Genomic DNA, 27,648 nt, shown 5'->3' on the forward strand with positions numbered 1-27,648 from the left:
CTTTGTCTAAACAGGAAGGATGATCACACTGTTTGTCACGCTTTCCTCTCTGCTTTGTCTCTGCACAGATGGTGAGTAACTTAAACTAGTAACTTTACATATTTATCTAATTTACTGACATTATTACACATTAAATATGAAACACTTTTTTACAGTAAAAACTTCTGACATCAAGGAGCTTCATGTGAAAACAGTAAAGCGTGGAGAAGATGTAACTATGGAGTGTAACATTAGCATGATCACAAACAAAAAGGATTTAGTTTGGTACAGACAGAGTTTTGGAAAATTGCCTCAGTTTTTGGCAAAACCATACAGTAATACTTTGGGCTACACATTTGATACAGGATTTAACGATATTCGTTTCAGTATTACTGTAAACCAGCATAAGTTTGATCTCAACATTCAAGAAACGAGAGAAGAGGATGGAGGAGAATATTTCTGTGGAGAAATTGAGGGAAATGTGATAAGGTTCACATCTGGAACACGTCTGGAATTCCAAAGTAAACTGTTTTACTCAACTTTATTCAGAATTATGTGTCAATTTGCTTTAACTGTTGATTATTTCACACCCCCAATTGCTTTTAATGTTATTTCTCTTTTACTAATTTATCTGTAAAGTTGAAGAGACCAAACTCCGTAAGCTGAAGAGGACAGATTCTGTTATACTCCACTGTTCAAACAGCAGCAATGTAGAAGGTAAGAGTTTTGAGAAATAAAGTTAATTACCACCCTGGAGTTGATTATTTTAGTTTAAAGCTAGACGGCCTTTCGAGTTCATAAAATTGGTGAAATTTAGTTCCCTCTGAAATGTGGTCATTGTGATGTTTATTTCTGTAATATCTCACAAAATATCAGGTCATTCTGCTCTGTGGCTGGGAAGTTATTTAATTTGAGGGGATTAAAGAATATAATGTGCATGAAATCGCTCGCTTTGCGCAGTCAAACAGACAGAGGAAGTCCGTGTGCGCATGCGCAGGTTTACCTTCTTCTTCTTCTTTTGGGTTTTACGGCAGCTGGCATCCACAGTGTTGCATTACTGCCATCTACAGGTTTACCTTTGAGCGTGCACTGACAGTTCCATCATTCTGTCGCTAAACGAACAGTTGATCACACCGAGGTGCTTGCCGACCACAGATATTTATTAGTTTGGTCCTGCATTTCCTTTCCTTCGTATATAACATAACGTCTTTTCTTCTCACTTTCCGTTACTGTAGTCAGAGGCGATTCTAGGGTCTGGTGGGGCCCCAAGCAGAAATCCCCCCCCCTCCATCCCACCCACACAACAGAAATTCACTAGGACAAACTCTTTATTTTAATAAAACATCAACAAATTCTAAGCAATATAGTTTTTTTATTTCACAAGTTACAAATTGTGAAGTTACAAAAAGTTACAAATAGATGTCAGCATTTTCATAAATGTTTCATAAAAACAACAATTTGTGAGCAGCGTTTTCTATATTTCTTAAGTTACTGTACGTTTCTGTTCATTTTAACAGACAGTGCAAGGTAATTGCCAATTATATTAAAACAAACAAACAAAACAAAAAACTTTAAAGGCTTTTAGCCGTTGTGTAAGGGATATCTTCACAGTATCTGTTTCTGGGCCTTGGCTTGTGCAAATGCGGTGACCATGTCCTCAAGATCCAAAGACCATAGCACTACATCATTCATTATTATTTCGACTGACTTACCACTGTCTTGCTTTCTTCTCTCCTCTTCTTCTTTTTTCTTTTTACATTCCCGGGTGGATAGCTCCTCTTCATTTTCTTCTTGACGTCGTAATTAGAAGAATAGCTGGTTTATGTACGACAGGCACAATTTTCTATTTGCAGGTTAATACGCGCAATGACTTTTCAAAACGCAAGTGTCAAATCTCGACTCTCTTTTGCCACCTAGTGGATCAGGGGCCCCAAGCAGCTGCCTGCCTTGACTGGGGACAAGATGCGCCTCTGACTGTACTCGGTCTTTCGTGTTTCATTCGCACACTCACATCCTCAATTTTTCTGTCCTGTTTCAAATTTGTATCCCACAATGCCTTGCGTGAACGGGGAAAGCCCACCATGTGATGTGATGCATGACTTATGCCGCTTTTCCACTACAAACGCGGCTGAGCCGTGCCGTGCCGAGTCGAGCTGAGTCGAGCTGAGTGGGGCTGTTGGAGTTGCATTTCGACTACAACCGCGCTGAACCGTGCTGGCTGGAAGTGGGTGGACACATTGGGTGGAGTTAGTGAAAGTGGGTGGACGTCACGTGATGTCGTTAAGCAGCGCAAACAGTGACATCAGTGACAGTGGCGGAACAAGTCAGAGCCGGGCCGGGGGCGGGGCAAATGACCGGGCCCTTTATTAAAGCTTATCATAACATCATTTTAGGCTACAAAATGTCCGCAACTGCGGTGATTACCAATTTCAACACTACCGGGTGCAACTATATGTTATTTAGTACATCAAGTCCTTCAAACGAACATGTAACTCAGAAACAAAAAACATTAGGATACTGTACATGGCTCATAATAAAACATCAATAGCCTATACTGCGCACATTATTTGAAGGGCATACGAATGAGCGCTCAGAGGTTGCAACGGTGACAGGAAGAGTCAGAAATAAAAGGAGGGCGGTGCAAACCTCACTGAATGCACTGTGTTTACCAATTTCAACACTACGGGGTGCAACTATGTTATTTTGTACATTAAGTCCTTCAAACGAACATGTAACTCAGAAACAAAAAAACATTCGGCGACATACTGTACATGGCTCATAATAAAACATCAATAGCCTACTGCGCGCATTATTTGAAGGGCATACGACGAGCCTTGCGCTCCGCGAACTCGTCCACGATGCTCTGTATGTCACTGATTCAGTGAGCTTTTAAGCGGTAGTCTCACGACCCGAATAGTAAACAATAAACATGGAGGACATGGAGTCGTTAGTGTTGCTGGTCTCGGTGCTGTGGCTTGTTGTCACCGACAACGCCAACAGATACTGGCAAGAGCGTATAGATGAGGCGAGGCGCATAAGGCTTCAGAAATTCTCGTAATTCGTAATTATTCTTCTTCCGGGTTTGCGGTGTTTACAGATCCCAGCGCGCTCGCGGGGCGTGTGTGGGCATGTGAGGACACTCCTCCTCACCAATCAGTGCACAGGGGAGTGTCTGCTCACGCCCCCAACCTCACTCAGCACGGCTTGGCTCGCTTCAGCCCCACTCCAAAACGGTGCGAGTTTTAGGGGCTAAGCAGGGCTGAAACGAGCTGAGTCGTGCTGGTTTTTGGTAGTCGAAACGCGAGCCGTGTCGGGCTGAAGTGAGCTGAAGCGAGCTGAAGTGAGCTGAAAAAGGGTAGTGGAAAAGGGCCAATAGTATCTTGAATTGGGTCATGGTGAAGCAGGAAAAAATAGCAGAGAATTTAGGGCAATGTGGAGATAAATTCATTAATTGTTCTATTTAAAAAACTAATAAAATTGGAAGTCTGTGAGTTGAATTCAGTAGCTTTCGTTCCACTAAACAAAAATAGTTGGGTGTCGGGAAAAAATCTTTTTGTGACCTACACTTGAAAAATCTGAAAGGCAGTCTACCTTTAATAATAATAATAATAATAATAATAATAATAATAATAATAATAATAATAACCTTATAAACTTCTGACCAATCAGAATCCAGAATTCAACAATGCTTATCGATATAATTGTATTTCTCTGTGTAGGTGATAGCTGTACGGATAACGTGCACATGTTCTTCTGGCTCTCCATTTCAAGAATCGGAGTTCTTGTCATTATGGTTATTATCCTTACAATATTTCATATGGTTTTAAAATCAAGATCTTAAACTTGATAAAATTGTGCTTGAATTGTGTTTGTTGAGGTTGACGTTGGTCTAACTGTATTTTCCAATGCATGACATTTTATTTGGGTTTTTTTGTTTTTTTGGTGTTAAAGAGGAAGTCTGGTGTTTTAACTCTCTCATTCATGCTCTGTGAGTATATTTTGTGCAACAACAATGTAATATACATATGTCTCATTATATCTGTGTGTGTATGTATCTCATTGTTGCTAGCTTGATAATGCTGATGAGATTCTGACTTCAGTTCCTCTTGCTTTCTCATGCTGCCTTTTTTTTTGCCCCCTGACTGAAACCACTGAACTCACACCACATCCTCCAAACTCCTGCGCATAAACTTTCCAGTCAAAATGGAAACTAGCTGAATGCTAACTGTTATAAATACAGAGCATACATGGCAACAGATAAAACACAGCAATGTTAAGGTATTAGTTCTCGTTCTCACTTTCACATTTGGAGAGGATGCGAGGAAATTACACTGAGCTAGTGAGGATTTACACATCTATAAGCGGACCTACTGTTTTTACCTTTGGATTTGTTAAAATGGCCTCTTACTCAACATGATCTTTGCAGGTGGATGCCAAGATTTAGAAATATTTCAGATTAGAAATGTTACAGGGAATAAAAAAAGTTACATTTTTTATTGAGTGTAATCAACAAAGCAAACAAAATCACTCAAAATTGTTCCAGAATAAAAACATCTTTTTTAAAGGTAGACTGCCTTTCAAATTTTTCAAGTGTAGGTCATGAAAAGAATTTTCCCTGACACCCAATTGTTTTTTAGTGGCCCGAAAGCTATTGAATCTGAATCACAGACTTCCAATTTTATTTGTTTTTTTTAATAGAACAACTAATGAATTTAGGCCACATGGCTGTAAGTTCTCTGCTATTTTTTCCTGCTTCACCATGACCCAATTCAAGCGACTATGTCATGCATCACATAGTGGGCTTTCTAACGAGTACCAACTAACAGAAAGCAAGAAGAAAAGAAGTTATGTTGCGAAGGAAAGGAAACACAGGACCAAGCTAAAAATTTTGGCGGTCAGCGAGCACTTCGGTGTGATCAGCTGTTCGAAATGACCAAATTTCAGAGGGAACTAAATTTCACCAATTTTATGAAATCAAAAGGCCATATAGCTTTAAGTAAAAAGTGCTGAATCCATTAATGACGCTATATTTCTGTGTAAGTTGAAAGAAGTATAGCCCAAATCTAAACATTTTCCCAATAGCCCTAAATTCCTTTCAGAATTCATCAGGAAGACGTTAGATTTGATCGCCTCTATAGCCGGGTTTTCCAAAGATGACATGATAGCAGGGAATTTTTTTTCCTATGATTTTCCAAGCAACAAATCACTCTGCAAAGTAGTGTTGTGTTTGCTTTTATTAATACTTGATGCAGAGAAGGTTTTTTTTCTAATGAACGTTACAAATGTTCTTTAATTCTGTTTTATTTCTGAAGCAAAACATTATTTCTGTTCAAAACAAACTAAAATGAATCATTTCTCATCCTTCATTTCCAGATCCAATATATTAGTTTTATTAATATAGATATTTCAGTGTATATTATCCGCAGGAAAAAAAACATTTTGTAATTTGTGCAGTTTTCTTGAATTTAGCCATAATAACATCAAAATGTTTTTCCCAGACCACCAAACAGTTCTATTATTTGTTCATTTTGACAAAAAAAACTCCAAAAACCAAAAAGATACACTGTCAATTATAATTCTACAACTAAGATCTCAATAATTATCTAAGGATTTAAGAAACAATTTCCATCTCAGAGATGACACCTCTCCACCTGGGCTGTTTGGGGAAGTCCACAGCTATTGTTTCCCCATCGAGACCTGTTCCGGGGGGGAAAAATTATTTAATATTCTGCATCCCACAACTTTAAAGTCATAAGAATGCTGCATGTATGCAGTACAGCTTCAGAAATGTGTCAGTCAAAAGCCTTACTCTTGACCACGCCCACACATTCGTGAGTCACCCCTCCCCAACCGTGTCTTGGAGAGTTAACAGACGGCTTCACTCGGACTCGGTCTCCAACTTTAAATTCCCTCTGCTGAGCTGAAATTCCTAGAGTTAAAAGGGGAAAAAATCCATTTTAAAATATTTTAGCAGCTATAGAACTTTTACAGAACAGAGTTACAGAGTTCATGTGGATGTTATTCCACTCTCAAGCATTTTGAGAATAAGAAAGAGACTTGAAACAACAGTGTACATATCTCTGTTAAAACCAGATTCATAATCAGTAACTATATGAACCCTAGCAGACTCTCTTCATCAGTTACTGTTACATAACAGTCCCCCTGAAAAGCAGGAGTTTCTTTGGAAGGTGTAATATGGAGACTAGTGCTTGTAAAATACAACTCAGTGTTCTTTTTATTCATTCATTCATTTTTCCTTCCAATTTTTCTGGTAGTAGTATGTTAAGGAAGTCTATCCAGACTTCTCTATCCCAAGCCACAGAGTCCAGGTCCTCCTGGGGGATCCCACAACATTCCTAAGCCAACTCTGAGGTATAATCACTGCCCCAAGGACTCCATCCAGTGGGATGTGCCTGGTGCAGCTCTACCCACATAAACACATTCCACATATTTTGATAAGGTTGAGGTCAGGTCTTGTTGTTCGCTTAATGTTATCTTGCTTTATCCTCCACAACCAGCTTTGATGTGTGTTTGGGCCATTGTCCTTTTGGAACACACAACCGTTTCCAAGTTTCTTCATTATTCCAAGCACTTTGTGCAATGCACCAATTCCACTGGCAGGAAAACATGATGCTACCACCACCATGCTTAACAGTTGGTACAGTGTTCTTCTGTACCTCTGGTCATTGTGGCCAAACAACTCAATCTTTGTCTCATTTAACCATAAAAATTTCCTCCAGAAGGCTTTTTTTGATCAGCTGCAAACTTTAGTCAAGATTGAAGGTGTTGATTTTGGAGCAGGGGCATCTTTCTTGGACAGTAGCTTCTCAGTCCATGATGATGTAAAATTTGCTTGACAGTAGATAGTGTTCCAGCAGCTTCTAGTTCATGGCAGGTCTAAGCCTTTGTTGAGTGCGCTGTCCAGGAAAGTAACAGATTTTGCAACATCAATTTGAATCCTGGCACTGACAAATATCTGAGCAGGCTATTTTTTCTATTCAAGTACTGTAGCTTCTGTCTCCCACTCAAACGAAGGCTGAGCTCAGACCTGTACAGGTCTCTAGTTTAAAAAATAACATGAGATTATTGACTAACACATTTTATACTCCTTGGGAGTTAGGCAGTGCCTAAATATATATTAGCTTTGAATGTCTATCCTATTCTAGTTAATCTGCTTGCATGGCCTGAATCCCTTTTCCATGGATGGTGTTTATTGTTGGCACAGCATTGGGTTTGAGTCTAATGCGCCCTGTGTAGCCCAAGAGCTTAGCCTGTAGATTCCTTTCAAAGCAGTCGTGCTCAAAATGGTCCTCGCAAACAACAGAAAGAATGTTAAAGCACTGTTTTATGTGAAACAATGTGATAGTACAGGGGAGTCAAAATGCATTTGTGCAAAATTTGTAATATTTCTAGCCTTTGTTTATTTTTTGCTGTGGAAACCCTTTAAAAAGACATTTTGGAACTTTCAGCATCACTGAATTAATAATCTAAGTAGATATATGTATATTTTTATCCTATATGTATAATCTTGACCCTGTGTTGATTTCAGAGAACCCAAAATAAATTAAAACTTGTGCACCAAATTCTTGGATTTTTGTTCCTGTGAAAAAGCTTCTTCTTCTTCTTCTTCTTCTTCGGCTGTTCCTGTTAGAGGCCGCCCTCCATCTCCTCCTGTCCTCCATATCTTTTTCTGTCCCACCAACCATCCTCATGTCCTCCTTCACCACATCCATAAATTTTATCTTTTGCTCTTCCTCTTTTCTTTCTACCTGGCAACTCCATCTCCAGAGTTCTTTTCTCAATATCCCCTGGACCGCTGCTTTGTCCAAACCATCTCAACCTTGTCTCTCTTACTTTGTCTCCAAGCCGTCCTGCCAGGTTGTTTGGATTTGTTCCTATGAAAGATGTATGTTGTAAAATCATTCTGCCACAGAAAAAGAACAGTTCAAAGAAACCAATGAAAGCCCAATATTGCCATGACATTTGTGTCATGATGCAAAAGATTATATATTCACACAGACACGCACATGCACACACAGACATTTTTACATGCATTTACAGACCTGATTCATCAGGAGCAGTTACGCGCTCCATCTCAGACAGGAGTCCTTTCCAGTTTTTATGTTCTGGGAAGTCGATGATCACACTTTCTTCACTTATGTCTGTGAAATGCAGTAGATTTCAATTCATAATCAAACTCTGAATTCATTTGCGCTTCAACTTCAATTATAACCAGCAGAAGACTTACATTTGACTACGCCTACACTCTCATGTGTGACAATGTGGCCCCAGTTAAATTTAGGTGTGCTCACAGAAGATTTCACACGAACTCTGTCACCAACCTTGATATGGACTAGTAGAGAGAAATGGATGAGGAGCCAGCTCTCAAAGAAGGAAAAACTTTCGAGAAGTTTAGGAGTCATTAGGCATCATTAAAATGTACTTACAGTGTGCAAACATGTTCTCCAGTTCCTGCTTGCAGAAAATCTCCAGTTTGGCTTTAAATTCAGAAACCATGTTGCTCACATCATCACTAAAAGAGACTGGTGGCTTGAAAGTCTGACTCGGCAACTCTTCAGCTCCAGAGGGACTGGGCATGCTCTCAAAGTTCTGTTCAAGGACAAAAAACATTTCCTTTTTTTTTTAACTGAGTCATATCCATCCATCCATTATTTGTAGCCACTTATCCTGTCCTACAGGGTTGCAGGCAAGCTGGAGCCTATCCCAGCTGATCATGGGTGAGAGGCGGGGTATACCCTGGACAAGTCGCCAGGTCATTGCAGGGCTGACACATAGAGACAAACAACTGTTCACACCTACGGTCAATTTAGAGCCACCAATTATCCTCACTTGCATGTCTTTGGACTGTGGGGAAAACCGGAGCACCCGGAGGAAACCCACACAGACACGGGGAGAACATGCAAACTCCACATAGAAAGGCCCCTGTCAGCCACTGGGCTCAAATCCAGAACCTTCTTGCTGTGAGGCAACAGTGCTAACCACTAGATCACCATTCCGCCGAGCCATATTCAGAGTTGACAAATTAAGTCCAAAAGTTACATCAATATTTATGTGAGGAAAGTTTCTTGTATTCAGAGTCAGGTTACACAGCTGGGAGGAATTTCTGAGCTCCACATTCAGATTATTAAAATCACATTTATGTAGTTTACACCTCAGACATTCAGATTGCTTGAGTAGAAGCGCTAGAGATTTTTTTTCCAACACTCTCAGGACTACCACCTTTAAATCCCCCTCAAAAAAAATCAGGGATAGAAAATGCAGACTGAAGACATAGATCACATTTTTTTCTGCTGCCGAATGTAACAGGATGTAACATAAAAGAAAAAGCCAAACTATAAATGAAAATTAAAGCAGCTGCTATGATGATATATGAATGAGAAGCCAGTTATCATTGAAATCATCATCATCATGGCGAGTCCCATCGGGCATCTTGCCTTTCTGTAGCTAGCGTCGGATGGGGGACGCCACTCCTACCCATCCCTTGCACTGGCTTGTGCAACTCCAGTGGCTGGGTATTTTTACCTAACCTGCATGTCTTTGGAGCTGTGGGAGGAAACTGGAGCACCCAGAGGAAACCCATGCAGATACGAGGAGAACATGTAAATTCCACACAAAAAGGCCCCAGTTAGCTGTGAGGTTAGAACCCAGAACCTTCTTGCTGTGAGGTGACAGTGCTAACCACTGCACCACCAATGTTGAAATAAATCTAATAGTAGTCTAGTGCATCTCCAATATAAAATCAAAGTCCTTCCCCTGCCACAAGGCACATCGGGTGGTACCGATCTCCGTTTCAGTAACCCTCGGCCTCTCGCCTATTACATAGGCTAGGGTTATAGTGGGGAGCTGGTCCTCTGGTAACCATGAGAGTTTGACTGCCCACTTGCATCTGTATTGCAGTGCTTCACCAATTGGTAGTCAGTACCATTATTATGATGGTATTTGAGATCACCCAAGTGTGAGTAGAACTCACGATCTCACACTAACCATTATGCCAACTCACAATATCGCCAATAAATCACTGCATGGATTGTTGTAGTTGTTATGATCACATTAATCACTGGTTTAGTTTAAAGCAAGTTGGCCTTTCGATTTTACAAAATCGGTGAAATTTAGTTCCGTCTGAAATGTGGTCATTGTGATACGGTATATGTTTATTTCTGTAATATCTCACAAAATATCAGGCCATTCTATGGCTGGGAAGTTATTTAATTTGAGGGGATTAAAGCAAATAATGTGCATGAAATCACTCGCTTCACGCAGTCATGCAGACAGAGGAAGTCCGTGTGCGCATGCGCAGGTTTACCTTTGAGCATGCACTGACAGTTCCATCATTCTGTCGCTAAACGAACAGCTGATCACACAGAGGTGCTCACTGACCGCCAATATTTATTAGTTTGGTCCTGCGTTTCCTTTCCTTCGTATATAACATAGCATCTTTTCTTCTCGCTTTCCGTTACTGTAGTCACTCTTTCAAGTTTCATTCACAAACTCACATCCTCCATTTTTCTCTCATCTCATCTCATCTCATCTCATCTCATCTCATCTCATCTCATCTCATTATCTCTAGTCGCTTTATCCTTCTACAGGGTCGCAGGCAAGCTGGAGCCTATCCCAGCTGACTACGGGCGAAAGGCGGGGTACACCCTGGACAAATCGCCAGGTCATCACAGGGCTCATTTTTCTCTCCTGTTTCAAATTTGTATCCCACAATGCCTTGCACAAACAGGGAAAGCCCACCATGTGATCCATGACATAGTATCTTGAATTGGGTCATGGTGAAGCAGGAAAAAATAGCAGAGAATTTAGACCCACATGGCCCTAAATTCATAAATTTTTCTATTAGAAAAAATAAATAAATAAAAATAAATAAATAATCTGGAAGTCTGTGATTCGAATTCAGTAGCTTTTGGTCCACAAAACAAAAATAATTGGGTGTTGGGAAAATTATTTTTATGACCTACACTTGAAAAATCTGAAAGGCAGTCTACCTTTAATTAATTGTGTCACCTTTATGCATTTAATATTGTCCTTGAATGACATTCCAGAGTGTTTTAGTATAGTTCCTGCCAAAACATAAATTTGTGTGACCTCAAACTGCCATATACTGGCAATGGATTTAATTCTGCTCCTCACTCGAGCCAAAATCACACAAGAAAAATGCACTTAAGTTCAAGCTCAGAATCACATACAAGAGACATGCCTCTGTTTTATTCAAACTCCTCCCCCCATGTGTAACTCTCACATAACTTCTGAATAGTGTTTAACTTTGTAGTCATGTCTGAGGTCTGAATACTGATGTGGACAGTTTCAGAATTAGATCCTCACTTCACTATGTGCTTAACCCAACTCTCAATACTCTTCATACTCTTCCAAAGAATAACTCTACATGTTAGCACTACACTCTTACACACTTCCTGACAGAATCAGACCTGAAGGAAGTAGACGTGATCCTCCGTCTGTAAAAGCTTGTCCATGAGTTCTTCTTGCCCCATCAGGATGGCAATTTCAAGCTCCAGTTGTTCCTGAAGATCTAAAGATCGATCCTTGTAGATCCCCTCCTGAGCTCTGATTCTCTCAATCACCTCCAAGCAGCTTTTCTCGATGGACATGGTTAGTGAGCTACAAGCTAGCTGGGTGGTTTCCACTGACTCCTGTGTGGATTGCTGTATTAAAAAAAACACATTATTTTTTATTTTATGCATGATATATATTTACAATGAATTCACAGAGGGTTTCAGAGGGATTTTTAGTAGCGACAGTAATTTAAAAACAGCACAGAATTTTAAGTTAACCCAAGAAGTTAGAGTCATTCTTTTAATAGCCGACATAAAGCATGGGAGAAATTAGGTTTTTCCAGGTCACTGTTATGATACAATACATCAGAGCGCTATTAAAGTTTTATCTAGTCTAATAAAGTTTATTGATCTAATAAAGATCAATAAAGTTTTATCTAATCTAATCTAATCTAATCTAATCTAATCTAATCTAATCTAATCTAATCTAATCTAATCTATTGAGTACACTCATATTTCTATAGTAACAGTTCATTCACAGGGACTTGAACAGTGAACATACCACATAAACAGATTATAAACGTGTGTAATCAGTGATATGTTGTTCTTGTAAGGAGAAATGTGTTTATGTAACAATTATGGAAGGAGTCTCTAGTATCAGCGCTTTAATAGTCAGAGGTAAAGCTAGAACTTTAAGTTTTCTGACATCTTCAGGACAGAGGAGTTAACACTTCTTTGTGCTTTCTCAGTAACATGAAAGGCTGCAGGATTTTTTCTGTCTTATCAGAAACTAACTGAAACTTGTTTCAGCAGCATTCCATCCATTATCCATCCATCCTTCCATTATCTGTAACCGCTTATCCTGTGCAGGGTCGCGGGCAAGCTGGAGCCTATCCCAGCTGACCATGGGTGAGAGGTGGGGAACACCCTGGACAAGTCGCCAGGTCATCACAGTCCATCCATTATCTATCCCACTTATCCATCAGGGTCGAGGGGGAAGCTGGAGCCAATCCCAGCTGACTTCAAGTGAGAGGCAGTGTTCACCCTGGACAGGTCACCAGTTGGTCACAGGGCTACACAGAGACGAACAACCTCTGAAAAGTATGTTCACTTATACACTCAATACTTGGTTGTGGCTCCTTTACCACGAATTACTCCATCAATGTGGTGTGGCGTGGAGGTGATCAGCCTGTGGCATTGCTGAGGTGTTATTGAAGCCCAGGTTGCTTTGATGGCAGCCTTCAGCACATCTGTATTTTTGGGTCAGGTGTTTCTCATCTTACTCTTGACAATAGCCCATAGATTATCTCTGGGGTTCAGATCAGGTGACTTGGCTGGCCAATTAAGCACAGTAATATCATGGTCAGCAAACCATATGGTAGTGGTTTTGGCACTGTGGGCAGGTGCTAAGTCCTGCTGGAAAAGGAAATCAGCATCTCCATAAAGCTTGTCAGCAGATGGAAGCATGAAGTGCTCTAAAATCTCCTGGTAGATGCTGCATTGACTTTGGACTTGATAAAACACAGTGGACTAACACCAGCAGATGACATGGCACCCCAAATCATCACAGACTGTGGAAACCTCACACTGGACTTCAAACCCCTTGGATTCTGTGCCTCTCCACTCTTCCTCCAGACTCTAGGACCTTGATTTCCAAATGAAATGCAAAATTTACATTCATCTGCAGTGTTCGAAATACCCGTCTGCAGTCTGCATTTTGCAGAATGATTTTCAAGATCGCAGAAGAAAAATTAAACAACCTGCAGTTTTGCAAAATGAAAAAAATCAGGCTCGGGATTCAATGGTTCTCAATTTAGCAAACTAGCGGCGCTGTAAATAAACTGAAACCTGCGCTGCGCAAACCTGACGGCGTTTTCCAGGTCAAAGTTGAGCGATATTTACGTAATACCGACGAAAGGCGATGACAACCAAATAAGGGCAGTTGCCATTTTCCAATGTAAGATTTCATCACTTTTAATACCTGCCGGGAGGACCCGACAACTATTTCGGCAGTGTTTGGCAGTTTCCGCCATGCATCTCCTAGAATTCAATGCGGCACAACAAACACGGCTCCCAAGAAGAGGATTGTTTCTTCGGGGCAAGAGGAGGCCTTCAACAAAGCCGTATGGCCCACGAAGACGGCAGATTGCATTCATTGACACATCTGGTTCAGAAAGCGAAGACTCTGACGAGTTCTTATCTTGCATACATATATATTGGTAAATTGTATAGGTTTGTATATATTGTATTGTTCAATCATGCAAAATTATACTGATATTATATCCCTTTTGAAGACAGCAACAGTATTTTACCTTTATTCATAGATTCTTTTGAATATTTTGTTTTCTCATACCAAGCTACACTAATACGTTTTGTGTACGTTCTATTTTTTTTACTAGTGCTGTGTTGCCTGTGGTGCAGGCTGGCACAAAGTAAAACAGTTGCCCTGTAAGACAAAGCTCATAGGTTCAGTTCTGTAGCTCTCAGTTCTGCCATGATTAGTTTGTACCCAGTTCTCTGTTGTTAGTTTAGAGCAGTGAAGCCCCTGCAGTAGTTCTCAGTTCAGTTCATGACCTTGCACTTTAGAAGCCAGGCAAACACCATGAACCCAAACGTCTTTCCATTTGCCAGTTGGGTTTTATTCCTTAATGGCATCAATTCTTTGCATCATCGTAAGATGTAACAGAGTGTAGAACTGAAACCTTGCTTTCAATTTAAAACTACAGGTTGCAGATGCAAACACTGTGAATGAAGTACATTTTGGGTAACAATCTATTGTTCAAGCTAGAAACTTAATCTTGACAAAATGTAGCATGACGTGTAACATGAAAATGAATGTTTTGTTTCTTGAAGAACAGTTGTGTTCTATTTTTTATTGTGGTGATGCCTTTATTAGTGTGTTGTGTGGAAGGATAATGTGTGGGTGTGATAACTAGTACATTTATGAATTAGTTGGTATACTTCAAGTTGTAGTAGCCCGTAGTGTCAGGGTGAGGGGGATGAAAGACCTGTGGAGGTATCATGGAATGATAACTTTGCTGCAGAGAAGGATCTGTGAAGACTGAAATTAAAAATAGAGTGAGAGAATAAAGAATTACAGTAATGCTATGAGTTGTAAAGCTAGATATGATGTAAATATAGGCATTATTAGGTTGAGAAGGGTGTAGTATGGAGGCTTATGTATTTGCAGAAAATATTTCCAAATTGCACAACAAAATTTTGACATTCTGCAATATTGCAGAACACTGGAAAAAAGTATTTCGACCACTGATCTGAAAAGAGGACTTTGGACCACTGAGCAACAGTCCAGTTCTTTCTCTCCTTAGCCCAGGTAAGACGCTTCTGATGTTGTCTCTGGTTCAGGAGTGGCTTGATATTAGGAATGTGACAGTTGTAACCCTTTTTCTAAAGATGTCTGTGCATGGTGGCTCTTGATGCACTGCCACCAGCCTTAGTCCACTCCTTATGAAGTTCTCCCAAATTCATAAAAAAATAAACTTTTCTTGACAATCCTCTCAAGGTTGCACTCATCCCTGTTGCTTGTGCACCTTTTCCGGCCATCCTTTTCAGCAATGACCTTCTGTGGCTTACCCTCCTTATGGAGTCGTCTTCTGGACAACTGTCAAGTCAGCACTTTTCCCCATGATTGTGATTGAATGTACTGAACAAGACCGAGAGATACATGGTATTTTTACTGTTTTATTCAGACTCCATATGAGATACAGTGGTGCTTGAAAGTTTGTGAACCCTTTAGAATTTTCTATATTTCTGCATAAATATGACCTAAAATAGGGCGGCACGGTGGTGTAGTGGTTAGCGCTGTCGCCTCACAGCAAGAAGGTCCTGGGTTCGAGCCCAGCGGCAAGCAAGGGCCTTTCTGTGTGGAGTTTGCATGTTCTCCCTGTGTCTGCGTGGGTTTCCCCCAGGTGCTCCGGTTTCCCCCACAGTCCAAAGACATGTAGGTTAGGCTAATTGGTGGCTCTAAATTGACCGTAGGTGTGAATGTGAGTGCGAATGGTTGTTTGTCTCTGTGTCAGCCCTGCGATGACCTGGTGACCTGTCCAGGGTGTACCCCACCTCTCGCCCGTAGTCAGCTGGGATAGGATCCAGCTTGCCTGTGACCCTGTAGAACAGGATAAAGCAGCTAGAGATAATGAGATGAGATGAGATAATGGATGGATGGATATGATCTAAAATATCATCCGATTTTCACATAAGTCCTAAAGTAGATAAAGAGAACCCAGTTAAACAAATGAGACAAAAATATTTTACTTGGTCATTTATTTATTGAGGAAAATGATCCAATATTACATATCTGTGAGTGGCAAAAGTGTGTGAACCTCTAGGATTAGCAGTTAATTTGAAGGTGAAATTAGAGTCAGGTGTTTTCAATCAATGGGATGACAATCAGGTGTGAGTGGGCACCCTGTTTTATTTAAAGAAGAGGGATCTATCAAAGTCTGATCTTCACAACACATGTTTGTGGAAGTGTATCATGGCACGAACAAAGGAGATTTCTGAGGACCTCAGAAAAAGCATTGTTGATGCTCATCAGGCTGGAAAAGGTTACAAAACCATCTCTAAAGAGTTTGGACTCCACCAATCCACAGTCAGACAGATTGTGTACAAATGGAGGAAATTCAAGACCATTGTTACCCTCCCCAGGAGTGGTCGACCAACAAAGATCACTCCAAGAGCAAGGCGTGTAATAGTCGTCGAGGTCACAAAGGACCCCAGGGTAACTTCTAAGCAACTGAAAGCCTCTCTCACATTGGCTAATGTTAATGTTCATGAGTCCACCATCAGGAGAACACTGAACAACAATGGTGTGCATGGCAGGGTTGCAAGGAGAAAGCCACTGCTCTCCAAAAAGAACATTGTTGCTCATCTGCAGTTTGCTAAAGAACATGTGGACAAGCCAGAAGGCTATTGGAAAAATGTTTTGTGGACAGATGAGACCAAAATAGAACTTTTTGGTTTAAATGAGAAGCGTTATGTTTGGAGAAAGGAAAACACTGCATTCCAGCATAAGAACCTTATCCCATCTGTGAAACATGGTGGTGGTAGTATCATGGTTTGGGCCTGTTTTGCGGCATCTGGGCCAGGACGGCTTGCCATCATTGATAGAACAATGAATTCTGAATTATACCAGCGAATTCTAAAGGAAAATGTCAGGACATCTGTCCATGAACTGAATCTCAAGAGAAGGTGGGTCATGCAGCAAGACAACGACCCTAAGCACACAAGTCGTTCTACCAAAGAATGGTTAAAGAAGAATAAAGTTAATGTTTTGGAATGGCCAAGTCAAAGTCCTGACCTTAATCCAATGGAAATGTTGTGGAAGGACCTGAAGCGAGCAGTTCATGTGAGGAAACCCACCAACATCCCAGAGTTGAAGCTGTTCTGTACGGAGGAACGGGCTAAAATTCCTCCAAGCCGGTGTGCAGGACTGATCAACAGTTACCGCAAACGTTTAGTTGCAGTTATTGCTGCACAAGGGGGTCACACCAGATACTGAAAGCAAAGGTTCACATACTTTTGCCATTCACAGATCTGTAATATTGGATCATTTTCCTCAATAAATAAATGACCAAGTATAATATTTTTGTCTCATTTGTTTAACTGGGTTCTCTTTATCTACTTTTAGGACTTGTGTGAAAATCTGATGATGTTTTAGGTCATATTTATGCAGAAATATAGAAAATTCTAAAGGGTTCACAAACTTTCAAGCACCACTGTATTTTAATAATTTGAGATTTTTTTTGCAACGTTGGCCATAATTATCAAAATTAAAATATAAAAATGCTTAAAACATTTTAGTTTATGTGCAATGAATAACTAGAATGTATTAAATTTTCATTTTCTAGAAATTAAAATCTTGAACTTTTTCACGATATTCAAATTTTTTGAGACACAATAGTGTGTGTGTGTGTGTGTGTGTGTATATATGTTTTTTTTTTTTAGAGTCTGTTTAGTGTCTTGCAATACCCCCATAAACATGTGTTTCCTCTTTACACTGCATTTTTACAGTGTTTCATTACTCACTGCATGAGCCTCAGTGGCCTTCCTCAGCTCGTGAAGCTCTTTCTCTTTTTCTTTGCGTTTTTCCACAAATTTGTGTTTATTAGCCTGCAGTGTGACCTGTAAAGAATCCGGACAGGTTTACAAATCAATCATGAAACAAATAATAATTTTACAACACACATACTCAGAAATAAAGTTACAAAACTGTACTTTTCCTTGTTGCTGGTGTAGTACAGTACCATCAAAGAGACATGTAACTTTAGTGAGTATGTTATCTTGTACCTGAGAAGATGTACGTGGTACCTTGAATTATCTCATAGAATACATTTACACATGAATCAAAGAAATACTGATACTACCGTTGGTTTGTTTTCACAATTAAACAAACCAAAGCAAAAAAGAGGAGTGTGCTGGGCTAAAAACACACACTTAAAACTCCTTCAGTTATTGATCAGAAATAAGGTGATGAAAAAAGTTTTTTTTTTTAATGTATAAAGTGCCATTAAAAATTCGCCTGAGCACAGAGAACACCTTTGTGCGAAATAAATGATTTGATAATGATATAAATAATGAATTTCAAATATTTTGTTTATTTTCAGCATTTATTTTCTCTTTTCCTTTCTTCAAATCCCCAGAACACATGGCATTTCTGCAGTGCTACATCTCTGTGTTTTGGCTCAGCTAACATCTACAAAAAAAAATCTAATAAAATCTGCAACCCCCCCCCAAAAAAACAGTTTGATTCATTTTCAGCTGTCGAGTCGATTCAGAGTCAAATTCTCATTTCAGTTGAACCACGCTAAAACTGGAGTTGGACTGAAACCACCTGTCTCAGATGCCCTTAGACTGAACAAAGCACTTTAAAGGTTTGAGTGGTCCTTCAAGTCCAATTATCTTCCTTACATTCATGTTTCCAGGTCAAAGATATACACTGAAGATGTGCCCTTAATCAAACTCCAGAAACCCAGTGGTGTAACACAATGACACTGTTTCTGGATTTGGATGTAAATATAAAGTGGGTATGGCCAGAACTGTAAATGTGAACTCTACCAATCTGCTTCTGTGAACACTGGAAAACACTGGATGGATCCCAGGTGTGGAAATGTGAGTAGTGTTGAGTGGGGTTTACATTAGACCGTATCAGCGGATCATCAGATTAATGTTTTTAAAACGATTAGCGTGCACACAGCAACGCCAATACACGATTCGCGTGCACACAGCAATGCCAATACACGGATACGCTCGGCTCCGCAGGCATCCTGCGCTCCAAATCACTCCGCCCTGAACAGCGAGTGCCCTCTGGAGGGTGCGCACTCCGGCCCTGCGCAGCTCACAGAGCACGCGAGTGAAGCGCACGAGCAGTGATTCAGGACTGAGCCGCTGTGTGTGTGATCCCAGTGCATATCGGGCATGCGCGTCACTTACCACTTGCAAGTGGAAGGATGGCAAGCCTAAAGACAATCATAACTACACAATGGGCAGTATTTGCATCAGTATTTGCAGTATTTTCATACTTTTATACTCTTTAATGAAAGGTGATACAAGGCGGAAGTCCGCGCCGTTTTTCAGCAGTCGCATCACATGACCAACGCCAGCGAATCAGGAAGGTGGATGTCACAGTGACGTTGTCCAATGACGACGCCAGCTAGAGCTCAGCACAGTGTATCCGCGTATTCTCAATGTTTACACAGCACCGGACCAGACACGATCTGGATTGAATACGTGGACCCTGGCGGATTCCCGTTTCCCGGCGTTTCCAGGCATTTTAATGTAAACGGACAGTGCATCCGCGAAGAAAACGAGACAGATACGGTCTAATGTAAACTTGGCCTTAGTAGTGTGTGTGAATTTTGGACCTGACAGTTCCTCAACCTCCACGACATCACTCCAGTTCATACCCACTTTCAACTAGAGATAAGTGCAGGACTGTTTTCTTAATCCTGCTCACACTGTTATTTTGGTTTGTTCTGGCCTCCCATATTTACAAAGGTATTTAGTTTGTTATACTGTATTTCCCAAAATATAACCAAACTAAAAGCCTAATGTAAATTGGCATGACCTTGACCAGCAGTGGCGGCATTACACGGCTCATTTGGATATTCATAAAGCAATAAAATAATTTTTAACTCAATATGTTGTGTCAAGTTATTGATTTTTTCAGTAGTCGGGGTCCTACTCACCCTGCTGGGGTTTATTTCACAATAATAACATGCTCGCTATATAAACTGTGGGTGGTAAAAGAGAGCAACTGGACTTGCTTGAAGATTCTTGAAGACGTTTCACCTCTCATCCGAAAGGCTTCTTCAGTTCTGTCTGACTGGTAGGGAGCATCAGGTATTTATCCTCTCATGGATGAAAAGCTCATCTAAGGTGTCATTGAGTCATCCTGTTGGTGTGGGTCAACTGGGGGCTGGTTGTGAATGGCCTCGAGAGTCGTTAGGATGATCAATGGATTACCCGTTAGGGTGATCAATGGAATGCTGATTCTCTCTGCCCTCCTGTGAGTCACTGAAAACATCACTGGCCATCACTGAACAGAGGTGGGGGTCTAAGGGCCTCTGCATGCTCTTGCGACAAGGCTTTCGCAGATAGCTTTTCGCAGACAGTTGTAATTTATCGTTGAGTGGGGAGTAATAGGCGTGCGCGATGTTATTCACCGCCACAACGCAAGGGGACGCAAAGTCGCGAAATCATTAGGAGTAGTTGGTGGGTGTGGTTAGTGGGGTGTTTATCCTCCAGTTATAATGACTAGAACTGGAGTCGTATAGATGTACGTACTTCCTCACTTCCTCGATCAACCGCTCTCCGTGCTGCTCCATCTTCGCTCGTGTTTTTAAAAATGGCGTTAGTGAAAACAAAACAAACCGGGAAAGTAGGGAAGCGGAAGTGCGTGTACAGCGGATGTAGAGTGGACCAATCAGAGCCCTCTTGTCTGCGACGCTGTCTGCGAGGCTTCTGCGGTGGTCACAATTTTTGGGAGGTGCGCGCTGAGCGTCTGCGAAGGGGGGGGCTATGCAGACGCCATCTGCGAGGACTGCGTTGTCAGCATAAATAGAGATCTTGCAGTCACGTGACCGGAAATTACACAACCCCCATCTTGTCGGTCAAAAACACTGCTGAATACTGCTGCACTCGTGTACAGAATGGATCAATTTCAACCGATGGACTACACGGCTCATTTTTCTAATGAACAGATAACTAGATATATGTCTAAAATAAATTATCTACAGATTTGTGACCCTTATGGCTTTCCGGACGGAGTTTTCATGACCGGATTTTGAACTGCCAGCGGAATACCCGGACGTGTATGATTACCTCATCAACTTTCCCTCGCTGTTCAGTGGTGAAGCACTGCGTGCTTATAAATCTCTGGACAGTTTTCTTTACAGAAATTCAGGATTTGTCAGCGACTCAGATGTGGCATCTTATAAACAAGAAAATAACAATCCTCATTGGATGGGTAAGTCACTTAAGTATTGAGTATAGCACTGACCAGCCGATTATAGACTAGAATAAGGTAATTCCAGCTGTAATTCCAAATCGTCCGTCTTGTTTACATGGATCTGGCGTTGGAGAGGTAGAGGCTTGGCAGTGGAGATTTGAGTAGCTGTTTTCTGAGCTTAGTCAACAGGCCGCTCTGCCTGTAGCCTTGCTTTTGCTTCTGCTCCCGGCGCCGCCTCCTTCACTTTGCTTCCGATAACAATCCACGGAGACCACGCTGGTCTCGCCCGGAATGTTTTTTTTTTTTTTTCTCGTCCGGAATGTTTTGCATGCGATGGAAATCGCTACAAACCGTCATTTTCTGCTGGAAACCAATGTCCAGTAAGTCCATACGGTTGTAGTGGATATTGAAGTCCGGTACAGACGAACAACATGCAAAAATACACACAAAAAACATAAAAAACGTGCACAGGTAGGGAGAGCTTGTAGCTGCAGCCGTTGTAGTAGAATTGTATATAGTAGGGTTTTCCAGAAGAAAAGGTAGAAGTAAAAGCAGAAGTAGAACCAGAAGTAGAAGTAGAAGGCGGAATATGGCGTTTGACCGACACGATGGCGTCTGTTACAATCTGGATCGGCTGTGACGTCACATGCAAGTGCTCCATTGGCCTTAAGACATCATTTATCAGCCACCTACAATGCAGTCCTTGGCACACTTCCCAGACAACTGAATGCACACCAAAACCCAGCTGTTTTCAGTGACTCACAGGAGGACAGAGAGAATCAGCATTCCATTGATCACCCTAACGGGCAATCCATTGATCATCCTAACGACTCTCGAGGCTATTCACAACCAGCCCCCAGTGACCCACACCAACAGGATGACTCAATGACACCTTAGATGAGCTTTTCATCCATGAGAGGATAAATACCTGATGCTCCCTACCAGTCAGACAGAACTGAAGAAGCCTTTCGGACGAGAGGTGAAACGTCTTCAAGAATCTTCAAACAAGTCCAGTTGCTCTCTTTTACCACCCACAGTTTACTATGACCTGGATGACTGAGAATCTTCAGAGACATGCTCGCTATATATTATCCCTCACTTCAGGTATCTATTAGTGATATATTAAAAAGATATTTGGTCAGGCAGCATGGTGGTGGAGTGGTTAGCACAGTCGCTTCACAGCAAGAAGGTTCTGGGTTCGAGCCCAGTGGCTGACGGGGGCCTTTCTGTGCGGAGTTTGCATGTTCTCCCCGTGTCTTTGTGGGTTTCCTCCGGGTGCTCTGGTTTCTCCCATAGTCCAAAGACATGCAGGTGAGGGTAATTGGTGGCTCTAAATTGACCATAGGTGTGAATGGTTGTTTGTCTCTGTGTGTCAGCCCTGTGATGACCTGGCGACTTGTCCAGGGTGTACCCCGCCTCTCACCCATAGTCAGCTGGGATAGGCTCCAGCTTGCCTGTGATCCTACACAGGATAAGCGGCTACAGATAATAGATGGATGATATTTGTTCAGACACCTAAGCTTCTCTTATTCAAAAATCCCACCTTAAATGATGTCCTGGAAAACATTCCAACTTAAAAAGTGTACTCTTCCAAGTTCCTGTGACCTTGAGCTTGTATATAGCTAAAACATACAGTAAATAAATAAGCTTTCTAATGCCAATCCTGTAGCTTGAATCCAGCAGTTATTAATGCTCAGCCGGCCAAAACAACTGAGCCTTATTTATTTGTTTGAATCAGAAAGATGTTTTAGTTTTTGTCCCCCATCCTTATGTTGGAGCTTTGCTGATGACACTTTGAAATAGCAAATAGGGACATCAATAAATTAAAGGTGCTGACTGCAAAGTCATCTGAAATTTTCATCCATCCATCCATCCATCCATTATTTGTAGCTGCTTATCCTGTTCTACAGGGTCGCGAGCAAGCTGGAGCTTATCCCAGTTGAGTATGGCCAATCACCCCGATAAACAAACCACCCCTGCTGACCAGGCAGTTACTAAGGATGACTGACTGAATGCTGTAATGCATCACATTTAATGAACATGATGCTTGTACCACAAGCTTCATATCTGACTGCTCACTCATGCACACATTAAAGTCAAAACATCTGGCTTATGTGACTTTTTTAATGTTTCCTACTGGATCTCAGTCCTGCTGTCTGTGTATCTAATCTCAGCCCAATGCTCTGTGGCAAGATTTCGAAAGAAAGGATTAACAGTGTGCCTCCTATTCATATCTGTATCTGTTTAGAACATGTGTGTAACATTATCTGTTCATACGTAGTGGATGTTCATTATGTCTAACTATTACAAATATTTTAAGTTCGTTTCTTAGACAAGGATATTTTTTAAGCTTGTTACCTCATTAACAGTTTCGGCGAGAATCTCCCGCCTTCTTCAGAAACAGTCACCAGATGTCGAGTGGTGACGTGCCTTATCAGCTGATGTTGCGTTACGGAGGCGTGAACGTCCCGCCCAATTTGACAGGTAGTTCACGCCTCCTGCTGTCAGGTCGCTCCTCCAGGACGGCACTCCAGGTGTGCGACAGCGCGTACGCTCCCTCATCCCGGTTCATCGTCCTCTGTGCCCGCTTGCGTATCTCCACTGCCTCTAAAATCCACCGCTGGAATCTATTTTCTTCAGCGCGAATGACTCTGGCCTCTTCCCAATTCATTATGTGATTTTGCCGTTTGCAGTGGTCTGAAATGGCTGATGGTTTGCTTTTTCTTTTTCGGATCTTGTGAGTCTTCTTGTTGTTTCTTTTTCACATTCTATTTGGTGTTCTTTCCTTCGAGTGTGGAAGCATCTGCCCGTTTCACCAATATAGACTTTATTACATGAACGGCAAGGGATTTCATAGATGACGTTGCATTTATTGTCCAGTTGTATTTTGTCTTTGGGGTGAACTAGCAGCTGTCGGAGGTTCTTGTATGGTTTGACCGGGGTGTTGATGTGGTATTTCCTCATGGATCATTGGATGCGTTCTGTGACTCCTTTTATGTATGGTAGTGTGACAAAACCCCGGTTTGTTTTTTCGGTGTTTTTTCTTGTTTGTTTATTTTCTTTTATTTGTGTCTGTAATTTCCCTTTCCGAATTGCCCACGGTGGATATTGGCAGTTGTTTAATGCCTGTTGGATGTGTTGTTCCTCCTCCTGTCTGTCTTTCTCCTCTGTGATGTCATCCCCACAGCAAACATCACCCCCCGGATATACGGCACACCGAAAATTCATAAACCCGGAGCACCACTAAGACCTATAGTAGACAGTATAGGATCAGTTACCTACAACCTTTCCAAGACGCTGGCAGACATAATCAAACCACTCCTCGGACTCACGGAATACCACTGCAAAAACTCAAAACAACTGGCGAAAGAATTAAAGGAAATCAAGATAAAAAAGGATGAAATGTTTGTATCGCATGACGTCATATCCCTCTTTACAAAAACACCGGTCACAAACACACTCAACATAGTAGAAAACCGGTTAAAAGCAGACAGAACCCTGAAAAAACGCACAAAACTTACAGCACAGGACATAACAAAACTATTACATTTCATTTCCACATTTTTCCAATTTAGAGGCATAATCTATAGACAAAAAGAGGGATTTGCAATGGGAGACCCGCTATCTGCCACTCTATGTAACTTTTTTATGGAGGATCTGGAAACCCGAGCCATAGAAACAGCACCGGATGACTGCAAACCTATCTTCTGGAAAAGATATGTTGATGACATTCTCGAAATAACCAACACAGGACACACACAACAACTCACGGATCATTTAAACTCCATAGACAAGACAGGCAACATAAAATTCACACACAAAGAGGAAACGGACAAGACAATAGCTTTTTTGGACTTAAAAATACACCACACAGAAGGGAACATTAGAATTACAACATACAGAAAACCTACACACACCAACCAATATCTTCTCTGGACATCTGAACATCCCATCGCACACAAAATGTCAGTAATCAGAACACTATACGACCGAACACAGAACATCACGGAGGAGAAAGACAGACAGGAGGAGGAACAACACATCCAACAGGCATTAAAAAACTGCCAATATCCACCGTGGGCAATTCGGAAAGGGAAACTACAGACACAAATAAAAGAAAATAAACAAGCAAGAAAAAACACCGAAAAAACAAACCGGGGCTTTTTCACACTACCATACATAAAAGGAGTCACAGAACGCATCCAACGATCCATGAGGAAATACCACATCAACACCCCGGTCAAACCATACAAGAACCTCCGACAGCTGCTAGTTCACCCCAAAGACAAAATATAACTGGACAATAAATGCAACGTCATCTATGAAATCCCTTGCCGTTCATGTAATAAAGTCTATATTGATGAAATGGGCAGATGCTTCCATACTCGAAGGAAAGAACACCAAATAGAATGTGAAAAAGAAACAACAAGAAGACTCACAAGATCCGAAAAAGAAAAAGCAAACCAAGAAAACCTAAAATCAGCCATTTCAGACCACTGCAAACGGCAAAATCACATAATGAATTGGGAAGAGGCCAGAGTCATTCGCGCTGAAGAAAATAGATTCCGGCGTTGGATTTTAGAGGCAGTGGAGATACGCAAGTGGGCACAGAGGACGATGAACCGGGACGAGGGAGCGTATGCGCTGTCGCACACCTGGAGTGCCGTCCTGGAGGAGCGACCTGACAGCAGGAGGCGTGAACTACCTGTCAAATTGGGCGGGATGTTCACGCCTCCGTAACGCAACATCAGCTGATAAGGCACGTCACCACTCGACATCTGGTGACTGTTTCTGAAGAAGGCGGGAGATTCTCGCCGAAACTGTTAACGAGGTAACAAGCTTAAAAAATATCCTTGTCTAAGAAACCAACTTAAAATATTATCTGTTCATTCTGAGTAATATATTTGCATTCAGTTATATCTCTACACCAGTTACAAGGAAATGTACCTGTGTTTCTGAGAGTGTTAGGTAATGATAAAGAATAGATAAATAGTTTCATAAAAAGAAAAAGTGTCCCACTTGTTTCTGGTCTCTTTCTGCTGCAGATGAAACCGTGTCATGGCCTTTGTGCTCGTCCACCACACAGCTCATACAGATGCACGTGTTGTCGGTGCGACAGAAAGCCTCCAGCAGTCTATCATGTCTCGGACACATCGGAATCCTGGTGGCAACGATTAACTTGTGTCTCTGAAGAGCAGGAAAGTCATAGTGAGGCTGTAGATGTGTTTCACAGTACGCTGCCCGACACTCCAGGCATGATCTCACCGCTCTGAGCTTTACACCAGTGCAGAAATCACACTCAACTTCTCCTCGATGAGCAAAAGCCAGAGTAGGACGGGAACTCTGAGACGTGGTGGTCCTCAGGTCCTCAAGGATTTCAGCCAGCATTGTGTTTTTGTTCAGTGCAGGCCTTGTAGGAAATTCATGTCTGCACTGAGGACATCGAGTTGTACCGATCTGGTCCTGTGACCAGTAGGCTTCGATGCAGCTCATACAGTAAGAGTGTCCACAGGGAATCGTCACCGGATCCTTCATCAGATCCAAACACACTGAGCAGTTGTACTGATCTCCATCTCGGAACACTGACATTGCCATTTTAATCTCAGCAGAACACCACTGAAAAGTCTTTGTGAAGTTCCTGAACGTCTGTCTGCTTTCCAGTTGATGAATCTCTAAATCAGAGAAAAAGACTTCCTGCTTCTTCAGGACTCAATGAGAATTGCTTTTTCTTTCCTTTATGATTATTACTTCAGACCATGTCAAAGAGTTCTTCTTCATTAAGATTCACAAGGAATAGAACAACAACAACAAGTTTAATTTATATAGTGCCTTTCACCAACTCGAGGACGCTTTACCAAAAAAAATCCAAACAGAATGACAACCAAATGAAGAAAAGGATCAAGTAAAGTCGAAAAACCGCGCAAACGCGTGTAAACGTCTGATGAAAAGAGAAAGTGAAAGTAAAAGTGTGGCGGAGCTTCCGGTTTGGGGGGAAGGGAGGAAAAATGGTCATGAGGGGAGAGAGAGAGAGAGAGAGAGAGAGATTTAAATAATTTTATTTATAACCAGGGCTTTGAACCGGAATTTTTTTCCTATTGGTTCGTTCCGAACAGAAACGGAATTTTAACGTTTCCGGGTTTGGGTTCCACCATTAAATAGACGTTCCCGAACCGGTTAGAACAAAAAAATTTCGTTCCCGGAACGGTTAATTACATTCCCTGTCAGCTGTTTAACAAATGGCTATAAAATTATGTCTCTGTCTCATCCAGCTTAAGCCAAATGTAGGCTAATTCTATTACAACCTTCATTAAATAAGACAAGAAATAATTCAAAACTATTATTATTTCAAATGTTGGCGATTTGGATTCTCAGTATGTCTTCCCATCTACACAAACAGAAAAAGTGCCAAAAATGAAAGATAATTCGTTTAGTGTGTTACCAAAGGCTAGTCAGGCCCTATAGAGGGCTACCGCATGACGTCACCGCGCCGCGAGATTTTGTTAGGCGCCATATTGGAAGTACACATCTATGCAAGTACATACATTCATAAACTACAGCTGAAATGTAGCCAGGGCCGGTTCTGCCCTAATCTGGACCCGGGTGCAACATCGCGCACCCCCCACCCCCCCAAAAAAAAGAGTCTAAATCAGGACAACCATCACATAACTA

The 27,648-nt window shown here is 41.4% G+C and overlaps 1 protein-coding gene and 1 gene segment (V, D, J or C); one reads left to right on the forward strand and one right to left on the reverse strand.

Annotated features, from left to right (window-relative positions):
* Positions 1-7,552, forward strand: LOC132883092 (Ig kappa chain V-II region MOPC 167-like). The segment is given in 4 exon segments: positions 1-71; positions 156-500; positions 619-696; positions 6,258-7,552. Coding segments are annotated over 4 exon segments (483 nt in total).
* Positions 4,500-26,915, reverse strand: LOC132883091 (E3 ubiquitin/ISG15 ligase TRIM25-like). Of its 4 annotated transcripts, XM_060916277.1 has the most exons (9): positions 25,999-26,915; positions 17,559-17,654; positions 11,430-11,663; positions 8,427-8,589; positions 8,228-8,332; positions 8,043-8,141; positions 7,749-7,874; positions 5,789-5,908; positions 4,504-5,676 (listed from the first exon to the last, which is right to left on the reverse strand). In XM_060916277.1, the coding sequence occupies exons 1-9, from the start codon at positions 26,572-26,574 to the stop codon at positions 5,591-5,593; spliced, it is 1,605 nt and encodes a 534-aa protein (XP_060772260.1). In that variant the 5' UTR covers positions 26,575-26,915; the 3' UTR covers positions 4,504-5,590. The 4 variants fall into 4 exon arrangements, with proteins under 4 accessions (XP_060772262.1, XP_060772261.1, XP_060772260.1 ...); XM_060916279.1 differs by lacking the exon at positions 7,749-7,874 and having other exon boundaries at positions 4,500-5,676; XM_060916278.1 differs by lacking the exon at positions 17,559-17,654 and having other exon boundaries at positions 4,503-5,676.
* Positions 26,916-27,648: the final 733 nt, after the last annotated feature.

Source organism: Neoarius graeffei, chromosome 3, assembly GCF_027579695.1.
Source record: "Neoarius graeffei isolate fNeoGra1 chromosome 3, fNeoGra1.pri, whole genome shotgun sequence".
NCBI lineage: Eukaryota > Metazoa > Chordata > Actinopteri > Siluriformes > Ariidae > Neoarius > Neoarius graeffei.

What these genes read in the sequence shown, in the direction of transcription:
- LOC132883091 (XM_060916277.1), bottom strand. Translation starts at nt 26,574, where the DNA reads ATGGCAATGTCAGTGTTCCGAGATGGAGATCAGTACAACTGCTCAGTG. An exon ending in CAGAAAGAGACCAGAAACAA is followed by an intron (nt 17,655 to 25,998) that starts GTGGGACACTTT and finishes GATTCTTTACAG; the next exon opens with GTCACACTGCAGGCTAATAA. An exon ending in TCTGGAGATGGAGTTGCCAG is followed by an intron (nt 5,909 to 7,748) that starts GTAGAAAGAAAA and finishes TTTTAACTCTAG; the next exon opens with GAATTTCAGCTCAGCAGAGG.